General features: G+C 38.7%; 1 protein-coding gene across 1 annotated transcript in view; it reads right to left on the bottom strand.

Moving 5' to 3' along the window:
* Nucleotides 1-1,137: 1,137 nt before the first annotated feature.
* MYZAP (myocardial zonula adherens protein) overlaps nucleotides 1,138-22,391 on the bottom strand; it is a gene marked incomplete at its 5' end in the record, with an annotated part of 56,805 nt that continues 35,551 nt past the window's right edge. The window contains 9 exons of the mRNA XM_084293509.1: nucleotides 1,138-4,198; nucleotides 5,175-5,397; nucleotides 6,081-6,734; nucleotides 6,821-6,976; nucleotides 7,231-7,626; nucleotides 12,545-12,611; nucleotides 13,971-14,065; nucleotides 15,611-15,711; nucleotides 16,333-16,416. Of these exons, the coding sequence (XP_084149635.1) occupies nucleotides 4,061-4,198; nucleotides 5,175-5,397; nucleotides 6,081-6,734; nucleotides 6,821-6,976; nucleotides 7,231-7,626; nucleotides 12,545-12,611; nucleotides 13,971-14,065; nucleotides 15,611-15,711; nucleotides 16,333-16,416 (1,914 nt within the window). The 3' untranslated portion in view covers nucleotides 1,138-4,060. The remainder of the gene's footprint in view (nucleotides 4,199-5,174; nucleotides 5,398-6,080; nucleotides 6,735-6,820; nucleotides 6,977-7,230; nucleotides 7,627-12,544; nucleotides 12,612-13,970; nucleotides 14,066-15,610; nucleotides 15,712-16,332; nucleotides 16,417-22,391) is intronic.

Genomic DNA, 22,391 nt, shown 5'->3' with positions numbered 1-22,391 from the left:
TGAGATTACAATCAGCCTTCTGGATCCAGCTCTGCAATGGAGCTGCACAAAGCGAGCAGCCAGCTAGATCTCTACTTGCAGCTCAGGCTAGTCAGGTCCTCTGCGAGGCTGCTAAAGGCTGCCAGCTTGTGGTGTGTCTGCGATATAGGATTGTCTGTGAGCTTAAGTAAACACAAAAACTATTGCCCAGAGGTTGCACACCGAGTATGACCAGATTTGCCATGTCTTTCCACACAAGTTTTAATTCCTAAGTCTGTGCTGTCTGAATGTTTTTTTCCCTGACTCTTGATACAGTGTCCCTATGACAGATCGAGAAACTCTGTAACACAGAGCTCTACTTTTTGAATTCCCTCACTTTGCAGGCTCCATTTCTTCCACACAGGAATTTGCAGCTCTTTACTTTTATTTTTGGATTGTAAGACACCTAGAAACAAAAACTACTAACAGAGAAATGCTGATCTGTCACTTATGTCTAAGTCTTAATACACAATGAAAACCTCGGCATCTTTTCTAGCCTTTAAATTAAAAAAATAAATAAATAAAAAGTTAAAGTACAGCAGCATTTAGAGTTTTAATTCTTTCAAATGTTATTTCCCAAATACTTAACATAAATTTTTAGGCTGCTAAATCCTATCGCTCATGCTATCCCCACAGCTGGCAAACCAGACCCCATGTTCAGGAAACCTCAGGAAATATCACAGCTGTGAACAGAAATTTGCCAAGAGGTACTTTCCTTCTGTGCAGTCTGGGGATCAGGTCCTCCTACCATGTTTTAGACAATGCAAAAATCAAGGGACTGCAGATGCCGCCACACTGATTGCTACCTGCCTCACACGCTATAGCTCTCAGACTTGCAACACATCATTTAAGCTCTGTCTGCCATCTTTCAGACCTGCATGACTGCCCAGCTTCAGGTCTTGCAGATCATTTCTTACGCATTTACATTCCCAAAAGTTTTCTTTCCTTGCACTGCAAATGTTTTCTAATTTCATCTCCAGTGTTTTCCTTGTTAAGCAACTGAAGCAAGAGTTCCTGACTTTCCCCAAAATTTGACTGCAAGCTTTACATGGTCAAAACAAAACATTATCCACACAAGAATTTCAAAAACACAATTTCAATTCTTTATTTTCTGCCAGATTAACAGTCCACTCCGACAAAACAGTTCACTCCAATAAAACAGAGCAAGATCCTCGATTCCCAGTGTATGCTTTGAAATGTTCTGTAACCTGAGAACAGTGAAATACACAGTAACAATACTACATGTGAGAAGAAACTTAATTCAGGATGGCTAAACCATTCAGGATTCACCCTCTTATTCTCTAACCTGTAACAAGCTCCTGGATTGCACATCCTCCTTATCATGGGACTCTTTATACCTAACTTCGCTTTTCTGCCACTCACAAAATCTTAGCACAGAGTACACATCTGCATTCAGAATCTGGGAACAACAACCTCTCATGACAGCTTCCATCACAAAGTTTAGAAAGCAAAAGCCTAGAAAACACACTGAAGAGAATGTAATTTTCATTATTATGAAACCCACATTAAGATAGACTTCAGTAATCTAGAAAACAAATTCTTAACTGCGCAGCTTTGTGAAAATTCCTTTAGCACTGAAAAGCCAGTATGGAAAAACCACACACAACTTGAAAAGGGTGCAACAGCCCAGGCAATACGACAAGGGTGATGATCTTAACAGGGACAGATACACACAGGCCTGGAAATGGTAACAACCTGTGCTTTGTGCAGCAGCAAAGGGAAAGGCCTCTGATGCCCCTTGTCCTCAGGAAGTTCAACAGACTGAAATAAAGGGAAGACCAATGACGAGACTCAACCAGACTAGTAGTAGGGAGCAGGGATGGCAACGGTGATCTGAGAGGTGACCTGCATCCACGAGAGAAGAATGCTCCACTGGCCTCCTGTGCAGCCAGAGCCACACACTGAAGAAAGAGGCTGGGGAGAGAAACACATGCAGTGGAGGGATCACATGGGTTATCAATATGGGAACTGAGGTCTGAAAGACTGAAAACGTGCCAAAAATCAGTGCTGATGAAGACAAGTGACAGTAAGAAGCCATGAGGATGAAGCAGGAGCACAAAAACAAACAAACCAACCACTCAACAGGAGAGGTACGTGGTAAGGACAAGGTCACAAGGCCTGGAAGTGGCAAACACCAACACAATCTGCAGTCTGAAACCAAGATAGGAAATGAGAAAGCATGAGAAGCCTCAGTAAGAGAGCAGCTGTTGCAGAAAACACAGACATTCAGGTCTCCACAAGGTACTCAAGTGACTGAGGTATGCAGAAGGTGTCTGGTTATTTAGATGGACCCGCAGAAAGCAAGAGGAGATAACAATGGCAGGAAGATGCACGACACATGGCGCAAGTTTAATATGTTCGCATTTAGCTGGAAGTGATATGTGATACAAAAGGGAATGGGTGGTGCAGATGTAGAATATGAACTTGCTCTTAGGAACGGATGAGTCTTATGAGGAGAAGGGAAAAGCAGAGTCCAGAAGCCAAGAAACAATTAGAAAAAGAAAACAGTGAGAGGAAAGGGTATAGGAAGAGGCATCACAGATGACATAGCGGAAAAAAAAAGCCACGTATTAGCTTAGCAGCAGTTCTGCCTGTCAAACTGCAGTGCCAGGGCATGGACTGTACCACAGGGACTACTTACGAGCTTATGGAGTGTTTGGAAAAGAGTAAGTGCCTGCTTGTAAAGCGCTGTTCATAGCATTAACTTCTTTATGCACTCAAGAAGTGGTAGGGATTTTCAGCCTCCTTTTCTAAATATTATGCAGCTTTTTGAATGCCTCCTATCTTGGTTTCCAGGGACACCACTCCTGCAGGAGTATGTTCACATCCAGGGGAAGCCTTTCACATAGAGCTGCCCCTTATGCATTGCTGCTGGAGTACCTCAGAAAACAGGTTTTGCCAGGCCAGACATGGAATCTGAGAATGTGTGTTGGTTTGTTTTTTTTTTTAAAACTAAAATGAACTCATAACAGGGTTTGAATATGCTAGTCAGCAGCGTAACATCATTGCACAATACCTCTCATTTGTGTTCCTAACCTTGCAAAATTCATAATGAAAGGCAGAAAATGTTACAATAAGGAAGACTTTTGTTTTAATCTTCAAAGAACAGATAAATCTGCAAAATACACAGAACTTATTTTCTCTAAGAAAACCAGAGGGTGGATCTGTTAATTTACAGTATCAAACTATGAAAAAATAGTATTCCAAAGTTTGAAAGCACTGTACAAAAATATGGAAAAACACTGAGGCCTTTAATAAAAACATTAAAGTCTTCAGATTAACTTGATCTCTTGATGTGCTTGGCAGTAATCTCCAAAAATGAAATAGCAGAATCCCTTAAAGCCCAAACAAAATTTGAATTAGAAAAGAAAGAAATTTTGTACCTATTTACAGTACAATGGCAAAATGTGTTATTTTAAGCTATGGGCACAGAAACAAGTTCTCATGTGATAAGAAGACAAGTGTGTGACAGTTAGGCTGCAAATTACTTAGTTAACCAGGCATGTATTGTCACCATATGGTAAAAGGAAGATCATCTTAAATACTTTATGCCTCAATAGAGGAAGTATCTTACATTTATACAAGACATACATGCATACATTTCACACATGCAGTTTCCATCCAGCAGTTCACAGGCACCTTAGCTAACTTTATGGATATGAGTTATGATGCCCTTTGCACTCACATTTCTTCACAGAAGAAATCTTCTCTTGTAGATGATTTCATCATAGCCTGCAAAAGTGTGTTAAGGAGCTTGTTTTACTATAGTTGAAAACTATTAGGCTTTCCACAAGGCTTAACTGCCCCGAGTGCTCCTAAAAAGGTCTCCAAATAACACTTGGGGTTGCCACTTAACACTTATAAATATAAGGTTTATAAAGAACCCTTCCCACAGCTGTAATGTTAAAATTTTCAGAAATAACTGACTAGATCAATGACTCTCCATATTCACGTCTGGGTTTTAAGAAGTACTGCAGAATGATCAGCTACATGGTTCATCCTCAGACATCCCTTCTTGAATTCAGTCCTCTGCTGAAAAATAATCTTCATCTCTCACTTCTCTGTATTGCATTGCGGCCTCCCCCTCTGGTTCAAAGCTCATCATTTTTATATTCAATCTCTCTGCAAGCTTCTGTGCTGCAAGCTTGGCTTGCATTTCCTATTAAAAAAAATAAAAAAATAAAAGAATTAAGTTAGAAGTGTTTTTGTCATTTTTATCAAACAAATATACTAGAGGAGAAACTCAATGTAATAATATCAGTAACGTCACAGTAGACGTTAAAATTTCTAGTAACTGGTGAAAAATTTTTTTACATTAGTATATAATTGTGCCATTGATATCTGAAGATTGACTTTTTTTTTTTTTTGAGTTAAAAAGCCGAAAATCTCCTTTTGGCAGTCCTCATCTGTGATATACTTATGACAGCTTTAACAGAACAAAATCAGTCTATATAGCAGACTTGTACAGTATCCATGTAGCAATAGCTCTTCATTCAGCAACCCCAGAAAAAAAAATCCATTTTACAAATAAATTATCTCCCTTCAAGTATCAAGAAGACTATATTAGCAAGTGCTTGTAATACAATAAGTAGCAACAAACACTTTTACTGTACTGTCTAATTTGAAACATTAGCTCAGCATCACCCAGAAAGTTAAAATCAAAATCCATTAGAAGAGAATTTAGCAAGAAATTCCCTTAACATTGAAGAACTTCAGAACTTGGATTCTTCAGGCACAGCATAAACTAAGGCAAATACAGCTATTTGCTTATTTTAAGAATACCAAACACTACTAGTCTTTCATTTCTGGAAGGACTGAAAGCAAATTAAAGGCTAGTAGGCAAGGTTTATACTTTCTAGTTAGAGGTAAAGAGACTGTAATGAAGTTAACGTAACTCCACATGAAGTGTGACAATAAATTTTCATTAATGCAGGAATAGTAGTTTCAGAAGGGATAAATACATTTTTTAATCACAGCTTTAAGAAATTCAAATACAAGAAAAAGTGCTTTTCTTCAGTCTGGCAATCTCAATTTCATCACCAAATTCAACAGTATCAAAGATGTTATATATATATTTTTGTGTGCGTGTGTAGTAATTAAGTAATTACTTTTCAGACTAAATCACAAATACTTACCTCATAAGCTTCTTTTTGTTGTATCTGAATTGCTATGGATTCCTCTATGGATAATAGCTTAGCAGGGGCATGGTGAAGTGGTGGTAGCCGAGCTGCTGTGATGTCATTCAAATGTTTCTTATCTCGAAGTCGTCTTTCTTCAGCAGTAATTGGAGAGCCAACTCCCCCAGGTGACTGACTGGATGAGGAACCATGCGATGATCCGCTTTGCTCTCCTGATAATCTACAAGCAATAAAACACAAAAGCTGTGACCGTATTTGAAATACAAGGTTGAACTGCTTCAGTTCTAAAACTTATTTTCATCATGCAAGAGTAGAAAAGTTGAAAGAAAACATGGAGTGTTGTGCCGCCATCCACAAATAAATAACAAGATCAATCTTCTCCTTAGTAATACATGTATACACCACCTCTACAGATAAACAATATCACAAGTTACTCCTGAGGGTGAACAAAAAAGGTAGGCCAGTGATTTGGCAAGCACCAAACAGCAATGCTTTGGGAGTCCAAGGAAATAGAAATTGTTTCTATTGCCAATACAATGTGAACTGAAGTTTCTGTAGAGATGCAAGAAAAGCAAAAGGCCCCCTGCTGTTAAAGTTTTATAAATACTAGAATCAATTCAGAACAAATTTTTGCCAATTGTTTAAGAGCTTTGTAGCTTAAGAAGATTTATGACTTTTGTTTTTACCAAATTGGTTGAATTAAATCACCATTCAGTATTGACGCTGTGCAGTACTTAACGCTAAAGAGCCAGTATGTTAACATATAATGATGTCTCATGGCTTTAAATCCCTTGGATCACTATAAGAAAATAAACTCACCATGCTTTTTCTGCAACATTTCCAATTTTATACAAGTCAATTATTTCTTTTTTTTTTTTTTTTTTTTTTCCTAATAATACTTACACATTTGTTCTGAATTTGCTTTTTTTTATGACTGGGTTCTTGGCTCTGGACTCTAGAACTTCAATATAATGCGGTGTCTTGGGGTGCAGACTTCCAAAGATATTGCCTTTATGCTTAGCCACGTTCTGCTCTTTTTCCAATACTTTTTCACTATTATCACCATCTGCAATAGTAACTTTTTGGAAGGCATCAACCAACGTATCTCTGTTGTCTGTAGCACCTGTACTCCCTGCACCATCATCAGCATTGCTCTGAGATATCTGCCCACCATTTCTCATGTGACTGCTTGTAGCTGGCTGGGAGACAACTTCACAAAGAAGACCTTGATCTTTTGGAACAGTCTCTATTTTATCATCTCCCAGAGTCCTTTGATTTCCTACAGCTGTTTTTGTGGCCCCTTGCCCAACACATTCAGCCTCCTGCTCTTGGGAAGGCACCTCGGGAGCTTCTTTAACAGCAGGGTTCCTGCTCGGGGCTGAGGAACGCTCTCGGCTCTGCGTGTCCCCCTCCTGCTTTGCCTGCAGCTCCAGCCTGACAGCAGACAGCAGCTCCGCCGTCCTCGCCGCCTCCTCCTCCTGCAGGATGGCGAGCTGGAGCTTTTCGGCGAGATCGGCGATCTTCTTACCCTTATCGGGCAGCCTCTCGATGAATTTCCTACAAGAAAAGGAGACGCTTATTTACGCGGAGGCGGCGGGGAGGCCTGCCCGTCCCGTCCCGTCCCGTCCCGGCGCCGCGCTCACCGGTCCGCCAGCAGCCGCCGCTGCCGCCTCAGCATCTCCCGCAGCTCGGCCAGGCTCCGGCCCCGCAGGCCGCCCGCCGCCGCCATGCCCGCCGCTTCCGCGCCCCCCTGGGCGCCGCCATCTTGGCGGAAGCCACGGCGCGGCGGCAGGGCCAAGCTTGGGAGGAAGGCGAAGGCGGGGCGAAGCGTTCCGCCCTGCCCTGCTCGGCGTGCTGGCCGAGTAACGCCTCGCGCTGCCCGCCCGCTGGGTGCCTCTCAGCAGGGTGCAGGGTGCACTCGAGGTGCAGCCTTCAGGGTTTTGTTACAATTTCTCTTTCTACGTGGTGTTTAAACGCGCTTACATATAACGCAGAGAGCGAATAGAGAAACTCAAATTATCACACAACCTTCACCTCCCCGCATGCCACCTGCCTCAGCACCACAAACACCAGGTGCCCTCCATCCAGCTGCCTCAGTGCCACAAACGCCATGTCCCTTCCATCCCGCTGCCTCAGCGCCACAAACACCAGGTCCCCTCCATCCACCTGCCTTAGCACCACAAACACCATGTCCCTTCCATCCCGCTGCCTCAGCGCCACAAACACCAGGTCCCCTCCATCCACCTGCCTTAGCACCACAAACACCATGTCCCTTCCATCCCCCTGCCTTAGCACCACAAACGCCATGTCCCCTCCATCCAGCAGCGCTGAGGTCCTTACGAACAGCAGCGCCCAGGAGGCAGAGCTGGGCCCGCTGAAGTTGGTCCCAGCTGAGGCTCCATGGTGCGTGCCACAGCGCAGAGACATTTCTCCGAGATGGCTAAAGCAGCTGTTTCACAAACAGGATGAGCAGAGGCCTGTCCCGCAGGGATGGAGGAGGAAGCATTTTAAAATGGCTGCCCGGCCCTTTGTTTGCTCAGCTGGAAGGTGAAGGGGTAGGCTGAGGACCAGGGGAAATGAGATTAATCAAGTAGGCAGCTACCCATGGAAAAATACCACGACCGGGGGGAGAAAAGCCAAGTTAAGTGCCTAGTTGAAGAGAACATTTTGCTGCCTGCTATGTACAACCTGAATCATTTCCCAAGAAAATCACTCAGGGAATTTTCCTTAAGAGTTCAGGGAAGAGGAAAAAAAAATATTTTTTTTTTCTTTCCCCTTACCAGGAGATCACTCACAGTTGTAGAACACAAGTTCTCCGAGTTGCTGCCTCTGTAATGCCATCCTAAGTTATGCTGTCTACGTAGCATTTTTGCAGCTTGCACGAAGGGATGCTTAATCTTTCCTTTTAGCCTCTTTCTCCTGCGCACACTGGACAAAATGGGAAGCTTGGGCATGGAAACTGCTTCTGCCCATGTGGAAGTGAGTCTAAATGGAAAAATCTTATTTGACATCTGCTCTACACTCACATGATGATGGCTCATCTCAGTTCAACTGCTGTTACTACATATGCAGAAAAGTGATGCTGGTGAGTTAGTTTATCTGCTAACCTGCATAAACACAGAAAAAGGAAACAGAAGATGAAGAGGGTAAAGTGTCCTAGTAGCATGACTGCTGGGATCATGATCGATCATTCTGTATCCTCACTTGGAACATCATTCACCAAGTCATTATTTGTCCCAGAAATTTATTTGTCCCAGTCATTGGGAAGTAATATTGCTCATCTTTAAAGTTCAAGTGTTAAGTTTTGGAATACCATAATCTCTTTCATGGATAACGCACGGTTCTAGTGGCCCAAGAGTATTCATTGTTGTGTATAATATAGATGGAAAGAAAGATATTCAAATAATAAGTAACTTGCTCTAGCATAGATTTTTTTTTTTTTTAAGTTTAAGTTTACACCAGTTGCAAGGAACACTGCACAGCCATTTGTCTGTGCCTTTTGTATTTCTGTTTTACCAATGACAAGTACCACTCAGCTGATGTATTCTAGTCATGTGGCATTTTGAGTGAGATAGCTGTGAAGTTACCTGCCTAAATTTTTCACATGGAAATGTTTTTCCATCAGAAATATCCAGGTCTGTGCAAAACTGGTATTAAAAATAAAGCTAACACTCTTGATTCTTTTCTGTTACAGGTATAATTTCCATTGTCCTCCTTTCCTTTCTTCTGTTTTAATAAATGCATAAATATTACTCATGATTCTCTTTACTAAGAAAAGGAGGAAAGACGACTTTAGAAATTAGGCTTTGAGACGGGTAACATACTTATAGTTTCTCTGGTGCTAGGTGGAAATAGTGCGGGGCAGGGGAGGTAGAATCAAACTACACAGAGTAAACCACTCCCCAGATAATGGAAATGATTCATCTTCAGTCCAAATATTGGTACTATTTTTTCTATTTCACTTTTTTTTTTTTTAATGAATTTTTAAAATCAGCATGATTTATCTTTGTAATAGTTTATTTTCTTTAATTTAAAGGAAAAAAACTCCTTCCTTAACCTTACTTCTCTAAAAACAAAACAAAAACATTGTAAAGGCTATCCTATGTTTTCTCATACCTTTCAGTGTAGTGGTTTACATTTGGGAAGCAATTCAAATTATTGTAGTGTGTCTACAGACCATACACACCTTTACAGAATACTATAAACTCATAGGTGCACATTTTTACATATTTTTTTTCTTTAATCCACCAGGTTCTTTCTATTTTTGGAAGTTTTCACATACCTGAAGTTATAGATGACTTCTACCACCTTTGTCTTGTTTTCCCATGCTTCTTCCATGTTCTAGTGGTGAAACTAGAGTTGGTAGAGTTGGAAGGGCCTTAACTCTTCAGGACTCTTAAGCACATTTCTTCTTCTACATACAAAAATCTCCAAATGCTGAATAGGAATGAAATAAAATGCAAGTGGAATGAAATAGTTCAGCATGTACACCTCCATTCTTGAAGCAGGTGTTTCCTGTACAGAATTACAGACTTAATGTAGAAAGTACTAACTTGTTACCTATCTGCTTACCCATCCATGAGTAAAAGCCTTTGGATGTCAAAATGAGGATTTGAAGCCTCTCCCAAAAGCTGTAGACTGCAACTTGCAGAATCCTATTTTCTAGTTTCAGCACTGAACATTGTCGATCTCAAGATTTTACAAGGCGCTTTTGGCAATTTCTTCTGAGTACACACACAGGGAAGTATTAGTCAAGTAAAAACCTTCACATTCTACAGCTGAGCACCACAAACCAGCAACACTGTAATTGTCATTTTTGTCAAACCTCTTCTTAAGTAGTTGATGTGGCTTGCTTAACTGTGATTGCCTCAAAGATAAATTGCTATCATCAATGAATGGATATAAACTTAAAAAAAAAAAAAAAAAAAAAAAGAAAGAAAAGAAAAAAGAAAGTGTGCCACATTCATCCCAATCGTATTCCTCTTAAAGTTGGAGAGCATCACCCCAGATGTGTTCAGATGTTATCTGTGGGATCTGAAGATTTTTGTTGTTTTTGTGAGTGCTACATTGCCCAGTTCTTGTTTATCCTGTGCACGTCAATAGTTCTTTAGTTCATAAAAGAGTTTGTCTACTTTTTTTTTACTTGGCTTTGAGAAGAGTCTTTAGTCTTTAGCAAGGGAGTGTCTTCCTGTTCTCAGGAGCACATCTGCCAAAGGAAACACTGACAAGAACGTCAAGGCTGCAGAGTAACCACTTTTGCATTCATACATGTTTTGAACAAACACAATTATGTAGAGTAAGAGTTTTAAAGGTTTAAAGGTAAGTTTATTTCTGAGTGTTTATATAACAGAACAAAAAGTTTAAATACAATATTTATTGCAATTTAACCTTTTCAGGTCTTACATACAGGATGTTTTAAAAGCATACAATTCAATTGCATTATTTATACAGCATATATGAAAACTGTATCCCAAAATACTTTCCAGAAGAACTGGAATCACAGTAGAACACTTACCATGGTACAAATGAAGTCATACAATTGACTTACATTTAATGCACTTTCTGGTACTTAACTATATGGCTTTTATTGATGTTTACAGAGATTTTACTAGTTTCTAGTCTTATAGTACTAAGTTATCCAATCACAAACTGAAAAAGAATTATACTGAAGCATTACAGTCTTTTCAGTCAGATTTGTTATTATTTCTGCTAATTTACATGGCTGCTGATTTGACTGGAAAGCCCTATATTTTCATGTAACACAATTATATAAATACCGTTCCTCTCCTTTTCTTCACAGTTACCAAATTTAGACTAATAGTCCAATCAAATAATGCTCATACATCTCACTAAATATCAAAATGCTCTAAAATACAGTATAAACTTCAATCCTTGTTATATTTTGAAAAAATGACATTTGTCATCAAATAACAAAGACAGTTTACACAGAACACTTTTGCAGGAAAGATTGCTGCAGTCTTGGCAAAATTTTGAGCAGATGATTATAACTTTGCAAATCTCAAATATCTTGCAATATTTTCAGAGAGATATTCAGAAATCTATTAAAAACAGAGAGAACTTCCTTTTGAAGACTGCATTAGAACAGCATCTTGATTCATCCTTGTCTCTACTACCGTTCTCTGAGCTCTTCAGTTACCAGGTTCTGTTCTCTGAATTCTGGCCAAAACCAGACAGAGAAATAACACTTAAAATTTCCAGTCTATGTATTTCTTTTACAACAACCTGCATTTTCATTGATCTATAAATAAAGCCTTCATCTATTCATTTTGTTTTGATGGTAACTCACCAACCATGGTTCAGAATTAAAATTCTGAAATACAATCTAACTTTTTGGGCACATAAAATGGTAACAGGCATTATGCAATGACCTGAGATTGCATCCCTTATGGATATTAATATGAACAGACAGGATTAGTCTCTAGTATTTCTCTCCAAAATTGATTTTGTCCAAGTATCAGCAAATCTTTTTGCTGTTATCAGCCACTAGAGGGAGATACGATACACATGTACAAAGCTTGTGCCTGAAATTTGGGCTGGGTGATTACCCATCATCTTTTAGGTTCATCAACATAGACTTCCAATTTAAATATATTCTCATTCAGAGTTTCAGTTCAAGATCTTGGCTGTTCATAACCTAACTAACTCAGTTATTGATCAAATTAACTGTTACTTGGGAACTTTGTTCAAACCCACTCAAGCACCAAAACTTCTTTCAATCAAAAATGCAGGTTAAGACTACAGCTGTTTTCTTGTCATTGGTATTGTGGTGCAAGACTATAGGACTATTCCTCTGCTTTGCATAATGAGGGTGCTTCCTCTGAAGGACTTTTGATAGGGAGCAGCTGACTTAATTCTCAGGGACCTTCTCTTCAAGCCCTTTCTAGCTCAAAAAAAAAAAAAAAAGTTTTACAGCTAAAAGAGGTAAGCAATTTAAGCAAATGTGTGGTATTATTTCTGTTCACTAATGCAACAGCTGGGATTTTCTTTGGCCTTTTGATACCTATGAGATCATTCTCACTCATTTATCACATGCAAAGTAAATGAGTTTCCTTTATAGCTATTAACTTGTTGTAATTATGCATTGTTCTCTTTAAAAGAAATGCTATTCCATCCCAATAAAGATTACAGGCTTACTTCATACAGTAGATATTTTACCTTTTTGTCAATGACTTTGATTGCAGTTTCTCTTGAATTCTATGCATAATACAACCCACAGTACTGTGTTTGACTTTCTAAAAAGTAAGAACCATTCAAAGTCCTCAAGAGTTGAACATGTCATAAGAGAAAAAAATAACTTACATGCAAATAGAGGATGATCTAAGCATAAAAGCTGGAGCTTTAATTACATCACACAATTCTCGTTCCTGTGATGTACTACGTCAAAACATTCTCCAATCCAGGCTTCTTTATTTACTAGTTAAACAGCACAGTTACAGAATAAACAAAACTAACAAATTCAGAAAACCATGAAATAATGCAGGAATAAAATTGGGATTATGAGGGGAGTTTTATTATTTTAAGTACAACTTTGAGTATATTTAATTTTAACAGACTGCTGTATTTAAGAACTTGTATTTAATTGGAGACAAAAGCAATCACTCTGAAGCCTTGTGGCAGTGAATACCTCTGGGGTTGACATTCAATGCAAGAACAGTATTAGTCATACAGAACATAAGTTGTTTGTTTTCTATTGCAGTTACTGTAATAAAAAAATAGTCTGCCCTGCATTCATGTTAATAGCACTACAAGAAAATACTAATAAATTCGTTTTAGTTCAGTAAAGGCAGGAGATTTAAACAAAATGTAAAAAATACACTATATATATTTAAATAAGTTCAGTAGTAGATGCAGTAACTCCTGCTGGTATTTTGAAGACAGGGATAAGATTTTAAGTGTTTTGGAAAACAAACTACTTAAGATCAAAATCCCGATTCAAAATTGCTATTGCTGTAGGAATTGCAGAAACTGCTACAAGTTGCTGTAGGCAAAATGCTGTTTAGTGAGAATTCCTTCATCTAATGCAAAAGTAATTAAAAAAAAAATCCTACACAATTCCTATTGAATGTAAAACCAATAGTCACTCTACCCCATGACTGGCAAGTACAAACCAGTGCCTCATCTAACAAAGCAAAGCCCATCATAAAGCTGCTCTATCGCTTACTGTTTTGAGCAACAAACATGACATTCATCTGCATGTGTTGAGGGCATTCTTTGAGAACAGCCCAGTTGCATCTCCCCTTCCATCAAACGAGTGCTGGTTACTAGTGGATCTATTCCAGGGGAATGGAGCCCTCAATCTCCGCAGGTCTCTATGATAGAAATGAACAGCCCTCACACTTCGTACACAAAGGGAGAGCTTTCAGATTAATGCCCTCTGTCAGGGTAGTTTCAGATTCTTCCCCTGGCAGTATTGAAAATAAAATATATTAGAGATTCATTATACAAATAGAACACATTTGAAGAAAATCTGTACAGCTATACAACTCCTTCCTTACAGTTATTTGAAATGACATTGCACTAGACAGCTTCTAAAGAAGCAATAATGACTGCCGTTTCATTTATACCTCTTCTTGCATATCTCCCTCACAGTTAATGTCCGTAGTAACTTCAGATATGAAGCTACTAAAAAGCTGCTTTCAGGATAAATTTAGCAAGACTCCATGCTGCTGTTCTTCTCTATGACTTGATAAAAATGTATCTAATCAAGCTGCAAAGGCGCAAAATATTTGCCTGTATTTAGAAAGCACATTGACCTGAATGCTCAAGACGTACTGTTCTTTGTGCTAAATTCCAACACTCTCTTGAATGGGGTGTATGTCCTCACTGGCCTTGCACTTTCAGGAGATCTTCTGTTCTCAATACTTGTACTGTTAAGGAGACAAAACAAAAATTACAGAATTAATGTCAGATGGCTCGAAGTGACACTACAATGAGCTTGTGCCTCGTTATTGACATTGTTGGGCTAAAATTAAACTATTCAATGCAATGGTATGTTCCATATTTCTTTTCTATAATGCCACAACGTATATTTGATAAAAAACATGACTGATACCGACAAATTTACATGCTGGCTACAAATATACACGGCTAAAAAGTCTTTAAAGATATCTATTTAAATTTCTGTAGCTAAGAAATTAACTATCATTTCCAGCTTTGACAAACAAATTGACAGTTTGAGCTCTGCTGGAGCTCATATTGGAATGTTCAGCAATAGAGCTGCTTTGCTGAAGGATCCTGTAACAGTGAAGATAGTAGCATTAAATTTAAGAATGCAACTAATTGTGAAGTGTAATTCCATAAAAGCAAAACTGCATAGAAGTCAAAGATAAATCTCAAAAACTGAAAGAATATCAGATAAGTAGGATTTGTGGTAATATACAAAGGGGACCCAGAGAGGACAACAAAGATATTTACATCCTGACGCAAAAATATGTTGGTGTCCTAAGTGAAAAGCACTGTTTCTGATGTTTCAAAGTTCATACCATTAAAATCTGCTCTAGGCTGAACACTCTCATGCGTGTATTTTTAAATAGGGAAGGGAAATTTTAGTTTGCATTTCATATGCTAGCGTGGATTTCAAATGCTAATTTACATTCCTCAAACTAAATGATTCAATTTGCAGTGCAGTTAAAATGAACTAGTTTACCTGTTGGTAGTAAAAGTGCTATGCAATGATCCTCATTACTGTACTGTTTTGCCCCTCCTTGCAAAGGTTTGCTCGGGGAGAGATTCAAGAGCAAGTCCATAGCATTGTTTCCAGGGCTCAGTACAACCCTAGTGCAGCGTTTGGAACAGAGGATGGGGAGGAGGAGGAGGAGAAGGGAAGGCACTATGGCTGAATCTTTACTAAACCTGGCTACAGAGCCACCCTCCACCACAGAACAGAGACAGGCGAAGAAGTGGTAATCTGACTGTGCTGTTTACTTGGCAATTGTCCACTTAGGCCTAGCATAGCTCCAAAAATTTCTGCAGCCCTGAAACGTTTCTGTTGGTGTTACCTGCCGTTTAAAATGGTTCTTGATGCATCTGGTGGAACACAGAGAATAAAGCATGCATGAAACCAGCATTAAACAGGCTCAGGGCAGTGGTGTCTATTGTCTTCTGCTGTGGTGCTAGCAGACGTTTCATTAGTATTTTCTGCATTTCACAAAGTCAGATCTCTTGACTTCTAGCTTTACTACCTGCTTAAAACATGTTACTGTAACTAAGTATTCCCGGAAGGTCTGCAATACGTTTGCATCTAAAACCACTTAAGTCATTAAAGCATATTACACCTAGTGCCTACTAGTTCCTCTTTGAAAATTAGGAAAATTTTGCAAAACTTCACAGTTCATGCTAATAGTGTACCAACACAGTGACAATAAAGGACATTATGAAGAAGTTTGCTATAAACAAGCAGAAAATTGAAATACCTGGATGGAAGATCACATTCTACACCAGCATCTCTGGTTTCTACATTGGTCTTTGGTTGATTTTCCATTAAATAGTCCAATTTATCTTGTAATTCTTTATTCTGTAAAACAGTAATTTTCAACACAAGTTTATTTTATTTCAGTTATGTTAATTAAATTACATTAATTAAACAAGAAAAAAAAAGTTCTAGAGTGGCTTTTCCCCATAAGAAATAATGTAAGAGTATTTACTGAGAAAATAGAGTCCTTATTTCTCAGAAAACAAACAAACAAAAAACACTTAACTGTATTCGTTAAGAAGCTTCTAAGTACTTATAATACCATTATAAAATTCTATGTCAAGAAAGCTAGCATTGAAATTGTACATCTATCCCAGTTAATTGAGTAGATAAAGCCATCACATGGAGCACAGGAAAAATTGACCTTCATGACCACTCAAATCCCAGGCTACTTAATACCTACACCTCTTATTACTCCCTGCTACTTTTTAGAATCTACAGTCCCAGGAAGGTGAGAAACAACAGCAGAAACTTTATTTGTCTCTATAGTAGAGGTATCGAGACTTTGTATTACATACGTTCTTCATTTGACTGCTATTATATGTTTAATTTGCTGAAGTACAGCAAATATATACAATAAAAATGCATTTAGGTAACATCAGATCATACCTGTTCAAATTTTATTGGCTTTCATAAAATAATTACAATGATATAATGCCTTACCTCACATTCTAGGAAAGAAATTTTTTCTAAAAGCTGTATGATAAATACTTCCTTCTCTTTGACTTTCTTCCTTAGCATTTCAATCTGTGAAGAAAAAATAAAATAAACATATTTGGTTTAATGTGGATGAGAAGCGCAGGAAAAAGACCTAGATACTGCAGGAAGAAAAGATGTTTAATTTTATTATTCAGCAACTATTGAAAAGCTATACATATTCACAAACTACTTTTAAGCTACTTAACCATGGCTATCATCCATACAGTTAAGACAGTTCGTATATAGATGATATAGAATCATAGAATCATTAAAGTTGGAAAAGACCTTCAAGATCATCTGGTCCAATCACCCCCCTACCACCAATGTCACCCACTAAACCATGTCCCTAAGCACCACATCCAACCTTTCCTTGAACACTCCCAGGGACGGTGACACCACCACCTCCCTGGGCAACCTGTCCCAATGCCTGACTGCTCTTTCTGAGAAGAAATTTCTCCTGACTTACAATCTGAACCTTACCTGGCACAACTTGAGGCCATTCCCTCTAGTCCTATCACTAGTTATCTGCGAGAAGAGGCTGACCCCCAGCTCCCCACAACCTCCTTTCAGGGAGTTGTAGAGAGCAATAAGGTCTCCCCTGAGCCTCTTCTTCTCCAGACGAAACAACCCCAGTGCCCTCAGCCGCTCCCCTATGGGCACTAGGGTTGTTTCGTCTGGAGAAGAGGAGGCTGTATACTAACATGTATACTACATGTATACTAACATGGATTTTAAGAATCTATAAACCTGGATACAAAATGGAAACTCAAACACTGTCATGTAACAAAGGAAACTCAGGAAAACTCTATCTCTGGTTCAAAGGCTCTAGTGAATTTTACCTACATCCAAAAATAGGTTGCACACTGCTAGTTTCTTGAAGGTCATATTTGTTCAGTTCTTTCCTGGCATACTAAACTCAAAAACAAACAAACAAACAAAAAAAAACTTTTAATTTTATACAAAGGTAAAGGCAGTAAATTATTTACAAGTGTTCATGAAAATAAAAGTTAGCTGCACCAAAAGTACTGCATCTTAATATTGTTCTATATAGAACGATGATGACCTCTGTACACTCTGGAATTTCTGCTGATCACAGACTCATACAACAAGAACTTTTGCATTAAATCTGTCCCTGCTACCAGCACAAGCAGGTATGGCCAGAGAAACTGGGTGCACCCTGGATTTCATAACCGTCTCTTGTTGCTGGCCCAAAGCTGGTCTCATTGCATGGAAACGGCTTTCTAAAGCTCCTAAAGCCACGAGCATTTCTCTTTTTCTGTTCTTCTGAACTTCTTGCTTAAAGCTGATTTGCTGTGTAAGGTGCATGCTGTTATCAGCAACAGTCTAAGAAATCTGTTGACTTAATTTAGGAGACAATAGAATCTTGTGCCAACACGTCACATTTTCTCCTTGGACCAAAGCAAAAATCCCTGGTTATTCTCTCTCAACTCCTGCTGACTGCACCTACTAAAACGGTGACTAATAAAAAGAGCAAACAAAAGCAATAGCTAAATAGCAACTTCAAATGTTACTGCTTCCCCAGGAGGAGGTTCAGGTTCTTACTCACACAGCGGTACACACACACCACTTAACAGGCACAACAGGCAAGGTGCTTCCTGTACCTGCAGTTACGGTCTGCTTCAGGTGCAGAAAGCACTGATAAAACTACTTCCATGGCGGGTCAGCAGAAGTGCACTGGAAGATCAGTTTGTGGGAGACAATGGATTCTGCATCATGTTTGTATGCAGGTAGGGACTGGGAGAAGATGAATTTCCCACTTTGTCCTGTGCTCATGCAATTTTTGTCTTACAACAGCAAAGAAAGCTGATAGCAATGGACAGTATTTATGCGCTCAACGTTAAATGGTGTCAAGTCTAATTCTTCTAATTAAATTTAAATTGACCTGTCTTGAACATGCTATTTCATGTCAGATGACGTGAAATAAGCATAAATTTCCCCTTCAAAGTCCTTGGAAATGCATTTCTTACAACTGCAGTGCTGGAACATCATTAATTAACCCCCTGTCCCTGTTCCATGCCAGCTCTCTTTAAACAGGCAGAGCCCAACCAACAACTTCTGCTGTACTCAGCAGTGCATTATCTGAGTCAAGTGTCTCCCTGCTTCCTCAGAATTAGAGTAAATTAAAGTTTCAAAAAGCTTTTGATCTTACACCTGGAAGCTGAAAAACAGATGTAAACCAAGGCAGTAAATGGATGGTCTGCATCACAAACAGAATGCCAGTTTACCGTGCACTGCTTTTAGCAAAGTCTTTATTATTGTATGTACAAAAAGCTAAAGCTGTGTTAGATGAGGAAAGATATAAAATGCCTTTACAGCACTGGAAAAGCGTGTGTTCTGCACATTCCTTGCTATTATGGGGCAATCTGCCAACAGTCAAAAAAGTAGATCTATGCTTATAGCTTTCTTCATCATAAGAGAAGTATAAAAATATCCATACATAATAAAGCATAGGCATTTTCTATAAAACTTCAAATAAAATGAGGTAGCCTTTTTTGTCAGGTTATTGGTTGGCTATGGGTTTCACAATTTTAAGGAAAAAAGGAAAATATATTACTTAAAACTTAGTGGATTTTACTAAAATGAATTATTTTACAGAATTTTATAGAACCAAACAAACCTCAGAATACATTTCTTTTTCTGGCAGTCACAAAGACAGACCATTTCCAATTGCTTGGTCAGAGTTTGTCATGTGCTCTCACCAGTCACTTTTTAATTCTGTATTTTAAAACCAATTTTGTGAAAGCACATTAACAAAACCCTCCAAGACCACCAGTTAAAAACTTTTCAATACAGGTAGAAATAATGATTAATAAAAATATTCACATCATGTTAAAAGAGAATGATAAAATACTCAAAAGTATAATAATCAAAGCTCCAATAGTATTATCACCCTCCCCAAAACCTACAGTGCAATCAAAACTCACAGAAGCATTAAAAAAATGAAGAAGAGATAAATAAATTCAAATTTTAAATAAAATTTAAAAAGTTTTTTTTCTAAAATCACCAAATTGACTTTAATTCAGTCTTCCCAATTTTCAATTAACATTAACACAATCGTCAGTTATTATTAGAAAAAAAGCAAAATGTAAATTTCATAATTTTTAGCTGAACAGTTACAGAATATGAGTGCTGACATCATTCATCTTTCTCAAAATCAGGTTTTTTTGTTTGTTTGTTTTGTTTTTTACTTTGAGATGCATGCAAAAGTTATCAGTCATCTGAAGCTATTATCATTTCAGTTTTCTGATCACAGAAATCCAAAGCTTGTAGCATTTTCAGAACTGTGTAACTTCAGAATTTTCAGAATGGTGTAGTATTTTTTTTTTATTTATTTACTACTTTGTTTACTAGTATGACTAAATTAAGTCACTGGTTCAACAGCTTCAGCCCTGCCAGTAAATTCCACTTGAGAAAAGTTAAACTGTTCTTTTAGGATTTTTAAGTGGGTCTTCTCTGTCAATATTCTGTTCTCCTACTGTGCATACAAGTAAATAATTTTAACACCTGTAATCAGAACAACGCAGAGAAGACTGAAGCCAAGCAGAGCTATGGGATCAGAGGAGGGTTTTACCCTGATAGATACACATTCTTGTTTTTGAACAAGAGCTCATCAGCTGCCTATTTTATTTTATTTTATTTTATTTTATTTTATTTTATTTTATTTTATTTTATTTTATTTTTTCCTGGGGGTCGGGGGAGACTGACAAACTGCTTTCTCCTCTTCCCAAACACAAACCTCAACTCCAAACACAAGATTTTGTAATTTGGCAGGAATGTTACCGCTTTTACTTTTTTTTTTTTTTTCTTTTAATAAGAATCCTGTAAGAACTGGCAGACCGGACAACATACAACAGCACTCCCTGCCTCCTTTTAACACATTTACATAGCATCAATCAGAGCCCACTTAATCAATCTACTTTGTCCTTCTAAAGAATTATGCTAGAACTTTAATATACGCCTTCTCTTGCTAACCTATAGAGAAGAGGCAATGTTGCAGTGTATCATCACATGCAGTCTCAGTCTAGCAGTAAAACAGACCTGAGTGTTAAAACCTGCAGATTACAGATATGATAAGGCTGCAAATTATGGAACTTATATAAAACCTTTTGGTAGATCTTTACAACATTATGAACTCAACTATAGACAACTAAACTCAACTCAAGACAGCTCTACAGGCCAAATACATTTCATGACAAATTTAGCAGCTGTTATAACGGCAGAGGCTGTTTCAGGGCCAGGAAAACAGTCTGGCAGTCTCTGCTCCCCAGGTGCAGCAGAGCTACCCTTTGAGGCCACTGCAGAAGAACAAGGCAGAGCACAGCAGGGCACCCATGCGACATCCACACCTGCTGTACTCCCCAACACATGGACAATTAATTGTCTCAGCACTACTGCTGTCCAAGGGCTGAAATGGCTTCCACCAAAGTTTTGAAACACCTTTAAGCCTACCACAAGGCTTGACATGGATGACACATCCCACCAGAGTAGTTTACTACAAAAAAAGTTTATTTAGAGAACAAGAATTTGGGTACACATCATTTTATGCCATTAGCTTAGGGAAGACCAGGAATGAGCTAACCTGATTTAATTACTCTTCAAGGGGACATGCACTTGGAGGAAACCGGGTGGAGGGGGAGAAAAACAAACAAACAGGAATAAGTTTGGAGGATTATATTAATATATTACTAATATTACTATATTAAATAAAATGAAACCTTAATTCAGTGCATTTATATAAGACACATCGCATACCGTAAAAGTGTGATGGTGTCCTTTGAGAGAGGAATGTAACAAGACAGTGGCTCATAATGCTGGTGTTGGGTAAAAGCTCTTCAGCAATAAAAATAATGCCTGTTCCTTAACATTATATTGGCTTTTTTCCCAAAAAAATCTTACTTATGGCAAACTAAGATAATAATGCTTAGACGTGTATTGCACAAAACATAATCTCAAGAGGGTCTTTGATCCAAGGAGTTGTATGAAGTAAGAGAACAACAGATGACAGAGCAATAGATTTTGACTTTTGGTTGAATATGAGGTAAGGAGAAGGAAAGGTGAAGGAGGATAGGTCAAACACAATACTGAACTAAAGGCCTACGTGGTGGCCAGGCCACTCTTGGGTAAAAAACAAATTAGTGCAAGCCAAAGACTGAATTTCCTTGGACTGAGTCACTTCTGGACTGACTCCAGGACAAAAATACCACCAAGATCTTCCTACATTTTGGAGGAGCAATGACCAAGGCCTATAATCTACCTCACCCTTGCTGTATCTGCAGACTCTGGCATTTCAGCTCATAGCCAACTCAGCAACTTGCTCCCAAATCTGGCTTTTGCACAACTACCCTTTACAGATTTCTCCATCATTTTCCTCAAGTACTACTGAGATGTAGCCTTCAGACTCTCTTCTTCCAACCTTGTCTACAAATGCCCAGGCAGGCTTTTCCCTAGTGCTCCCCTCTTCCATGCCTTGCATTGTTAGACTCACTAGCCATTTTTTTTCCTCCAATTTTCCACCAATATTTACTCACACCCACATTAAGCAATCAAAAAAATCTGCTTAAGAACGTCATTTGTGCTAAATGACCCACCCACTCCTTCCTTTGAAGACAGTTCCGCTAACAGTAGAAATGCGAATTTAGCAGTCCTGAGCCACAACATCACCCTCTTTTCCTATCACTTCGTTCTCTCTTTGCTCCCCCACTCCACTGCATTCATTGTTCCTGCCTTTCCTCCTCCTGTTGGGTAATAGATGACTATGCCAGAAATTAGTAAGGGAAGAGAAACAAGGCCCAAGCTACAGTATTGTAACTTACCTGGTCTGCCAGGAACTGAGAGGCACCCTATGCTCTTTGGCCACCCCAGGGCTGGGGAGCACCCAACAGGTCAACACAGGGCATACAAACTCAGCCCTTTGTCTACTCCACTTCAATCCCTGACACTTGGCTGCTGAGCACAGGAAGGGGCACCTGATCTCTCTCAGTCATGGCCAAACCCATAAAGAT

The sequence above is a fragment of the Netta rufina genome (assembly GCF_964035555.1).
Source record: "Netta rufina genome assembly, chromosome: 11".
Lineage (NCBI taxonomy): Eukaryota > Metazoa > Chordata > Aves > Anseriformes > Anatidae > Netta > Netta rufina.
The sequence above is the reverse complement of the archived record's forward strand: the minus strand, read 5'-3'. Positions and strand labels throughout refer to the sequence as shown.